The sequence below is a fragment of the Phaethon aethereus genome (assembly GCF_964289735.1).
Source record: "Phaethon aethereus genome assembly, chromosome: 2".
NCBI classification, from domain to species: Eukaryota; Metazoa; Chordata; class Aves; order Phaethontiformes; family Phaethontidae; genus Phaethon; species Phaethon aethereus.
The window spans coordinates 133,040,361-133,056,025 of NC_138582.1; the positions used below are offsets into that span (position 1 = coordinate 133,040,361).

The window sequence follows — 15,665 nt, forward strand, 5'->3', positions numbered from 1 at the left end:
GCAATAAATAAAAGATGCATTCATCCCTTGATGACTGTTTTCATTTCTGGTCCACTTTTAGAAGATTACATTAGGACTGGAAAAGAGTAATGGAAGACAATGTGGATGACCAAAGACATGTAGGCTATTCCATACAAGGATTGGCCAAGTATCCTGTGACTCTTCATGCTGGAAAAGAGTTGGCTGGGTCACTATGATAAAGGGCTCTATGCCACTTAAGGTTTCACAGAAATATAAAGAAGTAATTTTCACTGTTTCTTCTAATAAAAGAGGTAGGGTGTATGAAATAAAACTAGCTGACGACAGGTTCAAAAGCAAGCGAAAAGGGTATCTTTTTGCATAACACATTCAAACTCCACAGCTCTTTGCCACAGGATGTTCCAAGTTTACGCAGGTCCACACAACAACTAACGAAATTCATGAAATAAAATATAAGAATATAAGAATAAAATATATCTATTAAGAGTCCACCTCTTTGTCTCAGCAAGTTCCCAAGCCACAGATTTCTGGATGCCAACAGTATATTCTGCAAAAGTTTACTCCATGCATTTGTCCCGTTCTTACACTCCCTCCTCAGCATTTGCTGGTGGCCGCAAGTGGGAGGAAGACACAGGGCTGTAGCTGAGCCTGTGGCCAACGCTGTACAGCTCTTTCTACACAAACATGCTCTAGCCACCATTCTGGGTGCCGTGCTTTAGCCAGCTACCCAGCATGGGCAAGTATCTTGCAAATTGACCAAGAACAGAAAAAATATAATGGCCACAAAGTCATCTTACAGGAATATTGTTTGTCCCCCTTCATACTTTTTTCAGGTCACACACCCTGTGCTACATTTATTCTACTATTTCCAAAGGCAGGGAAAGCAAGGGCCAGCATGAGCGAGGCATTTTGAGAAAGTGATGCTAAGGGTTGGAGGTTGTCTACTCGTACCATTGTAAGGCCGATTTTTGTCTTCTTACTAAGGCTGTCCAAAGAAAAATTATCCCTGGCAATATAAACCCAACAGTATTACTACAGATTCAGACATTTAGTAGCACATCTGTTTTGATTCCCATTTGCACTGATGGGAACTTCACACTGCTCCGACAGGTCCTAGAACTTAACTTCTCATAGAAAACTTAAAGCCAAACTCTCTGATGGCACAACCCGGCTGAATTTCCTCAAGGTTTGGTTCCTTACGAACACAGATTATAAAGACTGATGTGTTTACTATGCAGAAGGGTGGAGTGGAGGTTTGGCTGTTTTGGGACAAGCAGTGGGAATGAGATGAAGACAGACTGGCCTAAAATTTGGTTTGGTTTCCAGTAATAACCTCACTATAAAACTCTTTTTTTCTCAGTATTTCAGAAAGCTGGTCCAAGCCTGAAGGCGAGTTTCTCATCCTTTCTTACAGCTCCCTCAGATGAGAGCTGGCATCTCCCATTACATGGGCTGCAGGCTCCAATAAATCACAGGATACAGTAAACTGAGCTGACTACTGAGTCTTACCCATAAGAACGTATTTCTTAAAGTTTGTCACAACCTGGCAGGTAATCAGAAAGAAAATGCCCTTGCTCATGCTCTTATGTGAGCCTTAGATATACAAAAAATCCTGAAGTCATTCGTGCTTGACATCACACAATCAGACTCAGTATCTGCAAGCGAGATAAACATATTCATGGTGGGAAAAAAAAATCTGTTAAAATAAAATATGCAAATGCTTTCAGGCTTGCATGCCGTTGATACTTTGGAAAGGTTTTGTGCGCCCACGATGTTTCTCCTTCCAAGGGTGGTCGGGGGACACGTCCAAATCGTTACCTCAGCAGCTGCTATTCCACATGGTGCTCAACAGCCCCAGAAATGAACAGCATCAACTTCTTTAAGTGTGTAGCAGTGAATAAATCTGTTCTGAAATGTTTACTAGGGAACAGTCTGATCATCAAGAATGGGGAAAGTCAGTATCAGACTAAGTAACTGTCAGAACATAAATCCAGGGTAACACTGTTCACATCATTGACGTTACTTGCAGTTACTTCACTGGTTTAAGTCTACCCAACCCCAAGCCTAAGCACAGCAAAGCGTTACATTCGAAGTGAGAGAATACATACGAGAAAGGAGGGAAAAATAAAAAGAAATCTATCTAAATTTTACTGAGACAAACCATGTCCTAAACTGATTTTATAAAGACAAGCATAAATATATAAGACAAATTTGTGACACACTATTATATAAAATGAAAATCAGGTAAACTATACTAAAAGTCCTAAACACGTCCCTTATATGGACCAGTGTTCCCAACAAGGTCCAAGGGGGGACCTCAATTAATTCTCTAACAAATTGAGAATGTTTCCTGAAAAACCTTCTATTTTTACTCCATGATGATTTTAATTTTAGTCCCTGGTAGTAGCTGAGTGGTTCCGTTTTTCTGCCTAATTTCTTCCCAGTTATGAAACAGGTGCTGTGAAGATCAGTTAAGTATTTACAGAATGATGAAAAAAGCTTTTTTAAAAAATCCTGCCATTATTAAGCTCTTTTATTATATATTACAGTATATCCAGTACTTTCTAAGTTAACATACTTAAACATACATGTCTACAACCCTAGACAGTGACAGAGTTTCTTTCTATGAAACACATCCCTTTCGGACGAATTTGTGTACACTTATGTTTTCTATACAGTCTGGATGCTTTCAATCAATACACGACTGCCAGGAGTCAGTGTGCACTTTTCTAAAGCTGCTTAAGGGGTGAAGCTGAAAGCTTTTTCCTGTAAAGTGAAAGTAAATTACACTACTCAATTACACTTACAATCGTTGTATATTGAGTTTTTTCTTCTTTAATTTTTGAAAAGCCTGTTTTTATAAACTTATTATGTATATTGATAAGACGATCAATTATTTTTTAAAAAATCAACCTGAACCAGACTTCCCCTCAGTTTCACCATTTAGGCTACAGTACTTGCCAATAACTGTGAATAATATAAATATTAAATTACACTCTTCAGCTAATATATTTATTACTGTCATATCTGAGCAAGAGGAAGCAATTGCAATACCAAGTGATGACACGTACTCATCAAACCAAAAGAGATCAAAGGATCTGAAACAAATACAAGATAGAAAAGGATTTCACGAGCCAAAGTCCTCTGCAGCAATTCTTTGAAGACAATGTGCCACTTCCTTCTTAGTTTCCAGAATTAAAGAAGAAAGCTCATGGGGGGTGGAGGTGCAAAGTCCTGCTATTTTCCTAAACATTCTCATTCCTGTTATTTTCTTAAACATACACACGCATTTTGATACATGTAACTAATAGTAGCATGCCAATTCTTCACCATTTTGACTGTAGTTTACACCTACTACCCTCATGCTTCTAGCATTCTTCAAGATTTTTGGGCCACAAAATGTCATTTATTCTATATTTATACAGCTACCAACCTCCCTGTGGCCTTTTCACGCAATCTCTACACAAATGTATGTCAGCATAAATGAAACAACAGTAATTATAATATCTTGTTCAACAACATTCAGCAAAGTAGTCCTCCAAACCTGACTGCACCTCTTATGTGCATGATATGAACGCTTGTAACTAATAATGACCTGCTCCGTTTAGCAAACTTTTACTCTGAAATGAATCATCTTTGTCTTCACATCGTTTTATCCTTTTATAGTTTAATCATCATGTGATCAGCTCCTGCGCTAAACAACACAAAACTAAATAAAAGAAGGAAAAAACCCTTGAAAATCAGGTTTAAGTTTCTGATGTCAAGAATGCATTATGTCTCTGAAAAAAACACAGCAACAAGCTTTCAAGAATACATCGAGCAGAAATGAAAAAGAAAGAAAAGAGAAGCTTAGCATTACTCGACAAATGAGTATAATTAATGCCGTATTTCTACACCTTTCAAGCCAATGATCTACATTACTCTAATTTAACTGAATAGTGTTCAGGAATAGCTGTTCCAGAATAACTATTCTGTAATATTTCCATGTCTAAACTTTTTTTTTTCATTATAGCTCTTAGGAACTTTTTTTGAAATAATTTTTACGTGCAAACAAGCCCATATATAACCTGTACACATCTGCCAAGTTTTGTAGTTCTAGAAGAAATCGCACACTATGTGTTGATTCCTTAAGTTGCCAGTACTTAAAGATTTATTGTTACATTAATCATTAAAAATAATACTTAACTCTTTGGTTTTGCACTTAAACTTAGTTTTTTCAGGTTTATTTTTAAAATCAACGGTACAAAGCAATTTAATATATTTGGGAGGAGAATTTCTTGGTTTTTCTTTCTTGAAGCTTATTGAATGAACTAATCCATCACTTCTGAAAGGAAATAAAACAACTGTTTAGCACTGTGCAATACCACTACCCAGCAGTGCTACCCAACGGCACGCCCAGAAAACCTCTTCCTTTTGTTTTCACAATACTTTTTCAAATTGCAGGAGAAATCACTCAAACTGCAATATGGAAAGGTGCCATAGTGGTTACTCCAGGCACTGCATCAATGGAAATGCAGCTCTCGGAGAGTTCCATAAAAATCCAAAATCTCCTGTCCTGGAGATCATGTTGTATCATGTATGTACCTAAAATGTTACCGTAGTTTGGGACATTTCTTCACTTTGACAGTCAACTGTTGGTTCAATCTGAGGAAAAAAGGTTATTATCTCATTTTTCGCGGCCAGTGACTGATGCTTTCGGATACGCCTTAGCACTCCCCTGCGTGTGAGCTCAATCACAAATGCCACATGAGGCCTGAACCCAACATTCAACATTTTGTAACAGACTGCCAATGCACCTAAGGCTTTTCTCTCTCACATGCTGGGACGTACTCATCTACTACCAAAAAGACCTGAAGCTCTACATAAAAACCCATAAAATTCTCCCTCTTTTAAGTAACATGGTCTGATACGGCAACCTGCTTTGTTAAGAGAGTTCAGGATCCTGTATTCTCTCTATACAACCTAAATAAAAACAACCTAAATAAGAACAACTCTTTTTCTTGTCTTAATTTCATAATTTCATAAATTCTCACCAATCTGACATCTACTTACCTCCGTCCTTCAGTATATCTGTTTTATTTCTGAATGGTTTACCCATTTAATGCTGGTTCTAGTGTCATAATGGAAAAGGAGAAAAAAACACACCTGTCAATCCCTATTTCCACAGCTTTAATTTATCTGCCGGCCTCAAGCACTCACTCAGGAGCACTGAAGTTTCATCCATGGCAGCCACTCCTATTTAAGCCATTATTTACTGTTATTCTCTAAACTTAAGCAAAATTTCCAACACACACCAATATGTTAGACACAAATGAGCATGAGGAAGCTTAGAATTGAAATTTGTCTTTCCATTTTTGTTAAAACTTCAAAGGGTTCAATATTCTTTCAGTAAATAAGTCCGTCAACACAAAACAACCTAACTACACGCTTCAGACTGCAAAATAAAATAAATACAGAGCTATCACAGCATGATGCTAAAAGCTGTCCATCATCTTGGTTTGCCTGGCAGGAGATCAGGAGTTATGGAGAGTATGCTCTCTCAAGAAGCAGGTATTTATACAAATTATGTATAATTTAAGTCTTGTATGTAATCCTTGGAAATTCATCACCAATGAACTGACGTGTACTATATATATATGATGTAAATGCACTGAATATTAAATACGTTATGTACCAGTACTTGGAAAAGGGGAAGTTTACCATGTAGCCTGTAATAATTTGCCCCATCATAAGAGCAGATGCTGCTTTAATGGAAACTGCATAAAAACACTCAAATAAGCAACGACTCAGTACTGTGAGCTGCTGATTTACTATCTCAATGCAGTGGGAATAGAAGGTACCAAGCAGCATGAAGGGTCAGGACATAATACCTTGAGCTCATAAAGGGTTTATTTGTTTAAAAAACAAAATATTTCACAGATAATTAATTCAGTTTTAAGACATTTCTGTGCACTACAGAAATTTGATTGCAACATTCAGCTTTGTAAAGCCCTGAATCTTGGCGTTTTGAGGAACCTTACATGAAAAACTCTGCTATAGCTCTTAAAAGTTCATTAGTTGCTAGCCGTAATATAGGAATCAAAAAGAATGAGGTGTGATCCAGCTACAACTGGATCATAAATCCAGCTGGGTCATATGTTCATAAAGCAAAGGAGAAGAATGAAAATGGTTTTCAATCAACGGAGAAGGGTTTGAGACAAATCTATATACTATTCTGTAATAAGATTTTCCTATCAGGTCTCCTGGCAACATAGGTGTGCGTTTTGGTTTTAACCTGCAACACAGAATGTCAACATCCCATATTTCAAACCCACCCCAAATTTTTCCTCTCTTTTCAGAACTCTTGGCTGTAGAAAGCGGGACCTAGAAGCTGACTCAGCAGTAACTGTACCAGCTATATACATAAGAACAGCAATGACGGGTCAGGTCAGAAGATTATCTCCCACAGTGACTATCAGTGGCTACCTAAAGAAGCGTAAAAGGATGCAGCAGGCATATAGCATATATATTTCAGCAGGACAGTTTGGCAGCCTACATACAGCTCAGGGACTTTAGACAGAGGTAGTATCATGAAGAGCACTGGACGGATCTTTCTCCTATACAGTTATCCAAACATTCCAACAGCCCCTATTGGCCACTAGCATCCCTAATTTTCTGTGCCAAAGAGGTCCACGCTTATATATGCCTCTGTGCTAGGAAGTATCTAACCCTGAACTACTAACCAGGAAAGCATATGGTTTACTGTTAAGCTGCACACGCTCACACACAATATAACTGCTTCAAAATGGGAGATGCAAGGGCTGGCATCGTCTGCGGGGCCACAGCGCTGTGCAACACGCACAAATAATACACAAAGGGAGGGTTCAGCCACACAAAAAAAATACAACTGCCTTTAACAGCAACCACATAAGATACCTTGGAAAAGATGAAAATGGAGCATCTGCCTGGGTCTCTCATGATCCCCTCATCCTCTCCTCTTCCCTTTGGGGCATTTTATCCAGCTTATTGGGAAATTAAGGTGGAATTCATGCAGCTTCACACAGTGGACAAAAACAGATACTCTGTGTCTTTTGATGGCAAACTTAATACTGAAAGAGCTGTCGGACTTCTTTTGCTTTTGACCACAGCACAGACCCTCTGGCACGTTGTACATCGGTGGAACAAAAGATCCACCTTCTCCCAGAAACTTCTGCCTGCCTTTGCAATGGCCATGCCCAGTATGCCTGTAGATGATGTGTGCTTGCCATTTTTCTTCCTTGCCATAACACAAAGCCAAACATTTAACCAATTGATCTGCCAAGAGAAGAAGAATTTTTAGCAATTAAACATCTGCTCAACAAGCTGAATCTCATTTACAAACTGAGGTCTCCATCTCTTCTAACATCCAATTTTCTTCTTTGATGAAATAAAAAACGCACTTCATAACATGTTGGGTTTTTTTTTTTTTTAAAGCTACAAGCAATGTTTGAGCAGCCAACAAGAAGGTGAGAAGGATGGAGAGGAATAGCTACATGACAAGCTTGTAAGAAGAAATTGAGAAATGCGACTTGACACACAGGTCGCAGAAGGTGACACGTGATTTACTGACGATAAGAATGGGCCCACCTAGTACCTTCTACACTGTCAGTAATAATGCCGTACTGGAGACACGTCGTCTTGAGGGAACTGGACAGCCTGATAAAGATATCCTCCAAAGAGATGTCTTATTTACTGAACTAATTATTTTGTGATGACCTTGATCAATAATACCAGAAGCAAGGCATGCAACACTTGCATATTCTTCTGAATTTTAAAAACCCTTTAACCTCTTCTTACCTTACCAAACACATCAGCCTGTGCTGCCAAGCTTCAACCTATTCGTCGGCAAACTTTAAAGCACAGTAATGTTACAAAGACACTATTGCAACATCAGTTTTCTTTTACCAGGAATACACTCATTCTCCAGCCCCAGGATTTGGATTATTGCTGAGTAAAACAGGGTGATGAAACTATTATTGCTGAACTGCGTGTGATTCATAGTTTGTAATAACCAACTCCAAATGTAAAATTCAAATTTACATTCTCATAATTAAAGGTCAGAAAAAGACAGCAAGAATGGGTCATTATTCATAGCAGTTAAAACTATACATTTACACTAGCTACTGTATATAATTCTTAGACAAACTGTGACTACACCTGTAAAGAACATGATATATACAGAATTACAGATTTATAGCTTCTTGTATAAATCCTGCTACATTTCCCTGCAACAAAAGCTTTTTCATGCAATATTAACATGCCATTCCCTAACACCCAGTTCTCCAAATATTTAATCTCCTAAGTATCTCCTCTTGTAGAAGAGAACAAGCGACAACAGACTGGCTCCCCAGCATGGGAACTCCTTCTGCCAGCACTCACGTGTTGCAGGCAAGGCAAATCCAGCCACTGTTGCCCTTTAGCCAAAGGTATGCATATAAACAAAGCAACTTAAAAAAACCCACACACATTTCTTTGTCTAAAACACCAGGTTGAAAACCTACCTATGCACCCTAATAGCCAAATGATTATAATCTGAAACATGTGAAACATGGGCACGGCCTTACAAGAGGATTGTGTATAATACTCACTAATGTAAAATATTCCTGCCTACAATTGCTCGGCATTTGGCATATCTAAGCCTTCTTAGAACCATCAAACAGAAGGCAAAGACTAATCAATTGAACGGGTATCCAAAAAGGTCATCATCATGACAGCATGAAAGGCTCTTACTCTGATCCTCCACATATGTCTTTGAAAGAAACAGCTCTGCAAGAAGAATAAGACTTTTGCTTTACAGACTACCAATATAAGCTAAATTGTGAAGCAGACAGGCATTGTATCAGTTTCCAGGCTATTTCATTCTCAGTAATCACAGCCTACACATTCAGTAACTAACTGTTGGACCAATCACTACATCAGAATGGAGTACTTTGGCACATTTCCCTTTCGAATTTTTATTATTTGTAATAAGACTGGTGAGTTCTATATAACCATCAAATACAAAAGATTTCAGCCTTAATTTAGAGCAAGAACACCCTGGCCAGCAGAAGCTTGGCATGAGAAAGAGAAATAAAAAGAACTGCTATTGCCCTTTTAAAAATCAAAAGTAGCACCTTATCAGCATAATGGCAGCATTATTTAAATAGCTTTCATGTGCCATGTTCACAACACTATTTCTATTAAATCATTGAGAATAAACATCTATTTTCATTTACTAATCTTTTCCCCAATTAGAATCTCTCTGAATCTGTGTACAATAGTAATTTCATTTCTTCTCACTTGCTTGCATCTTAATTAAAATCAGCCTGTGTTGACTTTCATTTTTACAATATATCTGCCTATTTCAGATCATAGCACCTTCACGACCCCCAGAGAGTCATGAGCCTTTAATATTTTATTTTGACCTTGTTAAGTTACTGGAACCATCATTCCTTCTTCCCTCAGTAAGTGTTTTTTTATCCTTCTCGAAACGCAGAGTATGTGTGAAAACATATAGTTGAGAACCATGCTGCTTTTAAACTACATATCTCTGTTCATTAAATTAAAAAAAATCCAATTTGTTGCCTTTCAATTTACTACAAGAATTAGTTTATGAACCATAAACTTTGTTATTAATTAAATTATGATCACTGCTTAAATGATACTTTAAGGCCTCTTCCCCTGAGCTTCAAGACAGAAAAACAGTTTTCAATTTTCAATTAAAAAAAAAAGCATCAATAATTGGTGATTTTAAAAGAATTTGTAGTGGTCCACTTCTACATAGGTACCTGAGTTTACACAAGCAGGGAGTTTGTGGCGTGAAGCAGTATCTTTTATTAGAGCCGTGGACTAAAAGTCTAAAATTAGAGCTAAAAAGTAAAAACACCCCAACAAGACACACAAGCCCTTCTCCACGCCTGCTGCAGAAACCTTGCCTATGTGTTTCAACTCCATCGTTTGCTCTAATAACAGGTTACTACTTGAAATGCACACAACACACGAAGAAGCGTCGATTCAGATGGGAACCGGGAAGGTGCGGAGCCATCCCTTCAGCCTAACACCTGCAAATTTATCTTTGGCGCTCATAGAAAACACAAAGCGCTGGGTACACCGGCACATACATTTACATGTTTGTCTTGCGTCTTCATCCAAATTCTTCCGGTGCTACCGCTCTCACACCACAGGCTCAGACTCGGGCTAAGGTTTTGGCACAGTCTGAGTCCTGCTGGAGGAGGAAGCCTGACTGCACGCTACCGTTTAGCAGATTCCTATTTACATTTACCTTCAGTGTGGACCCTTACCTGATAGATAGCCCAAGCTATCTGACCTATCCACCCGTTACGGGGAGGCTATCTGGCAGAAGACTTCTGAAGCAGAGCTCGAAGCCTTAAAGGCCGCTGGGATATACAGCCACCTCATACCGTCTTTGGATGGCACGACTGTGCAGAGACCGAGGCGTCGATGCCTGGGAATACTGCTGCATGGAGCCTAGGTGGGAAGCACGCTGGATTTTTTGCTCCTTAGACAAGCAGAGCAGACACAGCCACAAAGGTCTCTCTACTCAGGATTGTATTTACGTTCCAGCAAGCAGAGCCTCAAGTTCATCAGTCTTGTACAATCGGTATTTGGCTACTGGGTGGAGGAAACTGGAGGCAGCTGGTGACAAAGCGGGAGAGGTAAATTGTTTGCCAGGAAAAAGCTAAAAAGTTTCAACAACAAAAAAAATTTAAAAAAAGAAAAATCAGAATGAGTGAGAATAAAGGTCAATGGTAAGATGGGGAGTGGCAAAGGAATATGTCTCTTTTAAGGAGAAAGCAGCATGAAGGAAAGCATAGAAACACGTAGAGTCCTCTTTAAAGGATAGGAGAGAAAGAAAAGATGCTTCTTGTCGTTGAATCAGATCTTCGTCTAGGGAGGACAAGAAAATTTAGGGGCTTGCAAGGAATACAGCTAATAAATCACCTGGGCATGTGCTAAAGAAGAGATTACAGGAAAGTAAAGTGGAATTCCCAGTAGAAGTAATTATAATTTCAGCACTTCATATGCTGTGCAGATTTACCCAAGGTCCAAAGAAGAATTCTTAATTTAACTGCTTATCATGCTCACCTTCTTCCCTCAGCACAGTATACCTCTTTCTCCCCCAGCCACCTTCAAACACAACTGCTGGTAATCAAAGAGCAGCCTCAGTTCTGCCACCAAAAGCAGAGCGCTACATATGGAGAAACACAATACAAACACCCACGACTCTCCTGTAGATTTTGTTACCAGTGAGTCCTAGTTTACTGAAAAAAATCCTTCATAGGCTCCTGTCAGATGGGGCCCGTGACAAGTACCTAATATTATTGAACCTGTAACTAGAAGCCTCACAGTGGCTGTTGGGATGAGTGCGCAGACCACACACACCAGCTCTGAAGGAAGGACGTGTTCTCTAGCTGTGAAAGCAAAGGAGCAACAGATTGCAAAGTACTTGCTTTACCATTAGTTGATAGCTGAGGTCATAGCTCTCCATGCATGCTAGCTCCCCATATGTACCACCGCTGCAGCTAAACACCCTGCCATGCCACTGTGCAGGTAGTGCTTATAAAGAACCAATCCAGGACAGGACCAAATTCTAGTCTTTAATGTAGACACAAGTTCAAGTGAATGCTATAAATCCCACCTGCACATTTACAGAAACTAAGTGGGCAGGCAGAATATCTACACAATAAAATTCTTGGGCACATTTCAAATATATTTGGACTGTTTAACATGTTTTCTCATTGACATGAATTGGCAGGAATCGAAACGGAAATGTTACATCACAAATGGTCACCTGCAGTAACACATTCTCAGGCCCCAGCAGTCAGCATTCACGAGCAGACTTTTCCCACCCCTGGGCCAAATGTGACTACTTTGTTCCTAAAACACATCTGTGCTCACCTGTATAACGAATACATGATTTTACAAAAGAAGAGTAGAGATGGACACTGTCTAAGGAAGAACTGTGTTTTAAGAAAAGCGAGTAAGAGATGGAAGAAATCATCCCTTTAAAAAAAGTGAATGAAAATTCCACTCACACTCTAATTTCCACTGTTATCATTCAGTCAATAAACATTATTACTCCTTGTAAGATGGATTCCAGCTAACCCTTGCCTTTCCATACAGGCAACAGAGGCTAACCAAAATCTTGAGGTGAACACAAGGAACCTGGAGAGACTCTGCACCACTTAGTGTTCAGATGGGCCAGAATCTGGCTATCAACTGGTTCAACTTCTACTCATGCATATGCAGGTCGGCTGCAGAAGTTCTGCAGAAGTTCTTAAAACAAACAAGTCACCTATAGATTCTGAAGTATCATGTTCTAGTGCTCAAACCTAACCACATATTTGGACGTTACAGATTGTAATTTAAGGACAGAAGTGAGGCAGATCTGCTGCTGTTACCTCAAAACAACAGTAAACCCTGACAGTCATCTCAAACTTGAATTATTTATACCTTGAGATGATCTCAAGATGAACAGTTTTATTTCTTCTCAGAATGTGTGTATATGAGCATATTTAAAAAAAAAAAACTAAAAAGACATGTTTTGCTGAAGCTAAAAAATGCATTTGCAAATATAGTAATTGTTCCTAGATTATTTCAAAATTTGAAAGGACCGTACAAGCAATGCTTTAATTTGGCTTTTGAAGTTCCCTATGAGATGGACAAACACTAAACTGCTCTTAAAGATGGCCAAAAGATCCAGCAACACATTACACAGCTTGATCAAGGCCAAGCATCAAGTCAATGGGAGAGCTGAGTCCTGCAGCTTGGTATTCTGCTATCAACCACAAACTTCACTTCCTTTTTCCGCTAGTAAAAATATATTGTGATACTATAACCTTCCCTCTTCTGTGGTATAGAAATAATTATACTATTTGGAAGTCTTCACATTGGTAAGTTAAAAATACATATAAATTCTTCCAAATTAAATTTAAAAGCAAGACTGTTTGGTTAGATTATGTAAACAATAATGCTCCTAAGACTTGCTGAGTTTTGAGAACTGAAACCACAGACAGCCAAAATGCAGCTGCACACAGTCAGATATGGTGCCTGCTAATACGGGAAACTTTATCATGCTGCAGCAAACTTAACTTCTGATTAGTACGTATATAGAAGAAATATAGACTGAATGCACTGGAACAAAACCAAAAACCATTCGAAGGATGTAAGTTATGAAAGCCAAGGGCACTCTGCTATTTTATGAAGCACTTGACAATATTTTTTAGTTGTAGTACTGTGGCATCTAAAAGCCCCAAGCATGGGCCAAGGCTCAGCTGCACGCATCCTTGCAAAAACACAAAACAGAAGATAAACCATAAACTGCTGTAGGCTGTAGCCCAAGGGCTTCTTATGAAGCAGGGTACCGTGAAGTGCCAAAACCGCTGACTTCTAAGTATGTGCGTTTAAAGCCCAGAGCTCAGTTCCTAGGCTAGATGTTATGTTTGGTGCCCAATTCACCTGCTGAGCAGGAGGCCACCTGGAGTTTGCGGATACCAACTGCTCGGACCAAGGATGTGCCAGAGCTCCCACTCTTCCCTGCAGTTTGGGCATTTGAACCAAGATTGCAATGAAGACACATGCGTCAATTCGGGAGACAGATCCTGGAGCCCAGAGGGTATTCAGAAGTATGTACTCAGCATCGTGTCTCAGAAGCTGGAACAGTATGCAACAGACCTTGAGATAACGTGGAGCAAGGAAGCACATGGGGGACATGCTTCTGCAGCTTAGTGGTCAGAGCACCAAGGAAGAGAGTCCCAGGTTCCAGTCCAGGCTTTTAGGGTTATTTCGGTTTTATCACATAACTCAGATGTAAAAATATACAAATATTCTATAAAATAAAAATTACATTGCCCAAACAGGTACCTTAACTAACAAGCTATTGAGCTGGGTTGACTCTTGCATCCTTACATTCTGGTCTTGCAACTCTTGCATTGTGAACATGAACACAAAGCAGAATTTCTCGTGCCTACTTCTTTCACGTGGTTTCTAGTTAAGGCAATCAGGGCTTGCAATGTTTGTGTTTTTTATTAAAAGATTTGGAATAAATATTTATTTTTAGGAGCCAGTTCTTTCTTTGGATCTGGCTGCAAGTGTCACACACCGGAACAGTGATGCAGAATAAACTGTGTAAATCACATACACCATCTTTAAAAAAAACAACATAGCTGCACATTGCCTTTTAAATTTATTTATATTTTTCTACAGTTGTATTGATAGTCAAAGGAGCTTGTCTGCTTTTCACAGCACATATTGCTATGTTTAAGGAGCACTCTTACAAATTCTCAATCTGGCACCTCAAATAAAACACTGAGTCACAAGTCCCTTGAACCCCAAAGTTGTTAATCCTTCTATTTACTCCTTCAGCCCACTCAAACGCCAGGATATTACTCTCTGCCAATTTCTCATAACTTAAATATTAAACGCTCAGCGAGCTAAGAAGCAGGCAGTGGTACCTTTATATCACAGCCTTCCATTTCGCTCAGAAATGCACCGTAACTTTTCTGTTTTCCTGCGGCTCTGCAGGGAGCCAGACCACCCCGTCGGGGGGGGGGGGGGGGGACACAGACCGCGCCACACCACCTCCCACCCCAGCACCCCCAAAACCCAGAGCACGCACAAGCTCCTCACACCCGCGCAGGGCCCCCGAGGCAAGAAACCCTGGAGCGTTTTTTTGTCCCGATGGGGAATTTTCATCGTTCCCAGTACTGTGGCAGTACTCAGAACGCCCGGGGTCCCACGACGCCCACCAAGGGGACGCCTGGCAGCCTCCAACCGGCGGGGCACCCCCGTTCGGCCCACGCAGGCCCCGCGCAGGACGCCGCGCCGAGGTGCGATGCGGGGCAGGTCCTGCCCCGCGGGGACCGCCGCAGGGGACGCCCGTCAGCAGGGAGAGGTGGTCTCTGAACACCCAAACCCCGAGGCGGGAGCTCCCGATAACCTGCCGGCCGCAGAGGCGCGAAGGGCGGGGGGAGCGCCCCTTCCCCAGCCGGGAGGGATGCCGCTCCCCGGGGGAGGGCGCCGGCCGTGGGGGCTACCCTCGCCCCCGCCCCGCACAAAGGCTCGGCGAGCCGGGCCCCGCCGCGCCTCCCCCGTCCCAGCTCCCCCCCGGAGCAGCTCGAGGGGCTGCCGGCCCCAGGCAGGGGCGTCACCGCCCCCCGGGGGACAAGCCCGCGCCGGGCTCGGGGACCGCCGCGGCGGCTGCCGGCCGGGCTGAGGGCGCTCAGGGCGGGCGGGACGGCGAGGCGCTCTGCAGACAGGTAGCTCCCTGCTAAAATGGAGGGAGGGGAGAAATGCGGCGCTCGCCGGAGAAACTTACCGGAGGAAACCGACGAGCCGGACAAACTGGAGTTGCTGGATGCGGCCATGGTCCCTCCTCCTCGCCCCTTAGCTGCGAGCCCCGCGTCGGCCCCCGCTGCTGTCCGGCCGCCGCTGCCGCCAGCCCATCGCAAAGTGCCGGAGCCGCGCCGCGCCGAGCCGCCGCCGCAGCCCGCGCTCGGCTCCCCGCGCCGCCGGGGAGCGGGTGGCGGCGGCGCCCCGCCGAGGCGCTGCCGGCCGCGCTGCGGGGCTGGGCGAAGCCGCTCGGCAGGTCAGGGGAAAGGCCCCGCGGCGCTTCCAGCGCCTCTCTCCGCCTGGGGAGCAGGGCTCACCTTGTGACGGGGACGGGAGAG

The 15,665-nt window shown here is 41.8% G+C and overlaps 1 protein-coding gene across 1 annotated transcript in view; it reads right to left on the reverse strand.

Annotated features, from left to right (window-relative positions):
• Positions 1–15,362, reverse strand: part of CHN2 (chimerin 2) — a gene marked incomplete at its 5' end in the record, with an annotated part of 163,468 nt that extends 148,106 nt beyond the window's left edge. The window contains 1 exon segment of the mRNA XM_081996287.1: positions 15,314–15,362. Within this exon segment, the coding sequence (XP_081852413.1) occupies positions 15,314–15,362 (49 nt within the window).
• Positions 15,363–15,665: the final 303 nt, after the last annotated feature.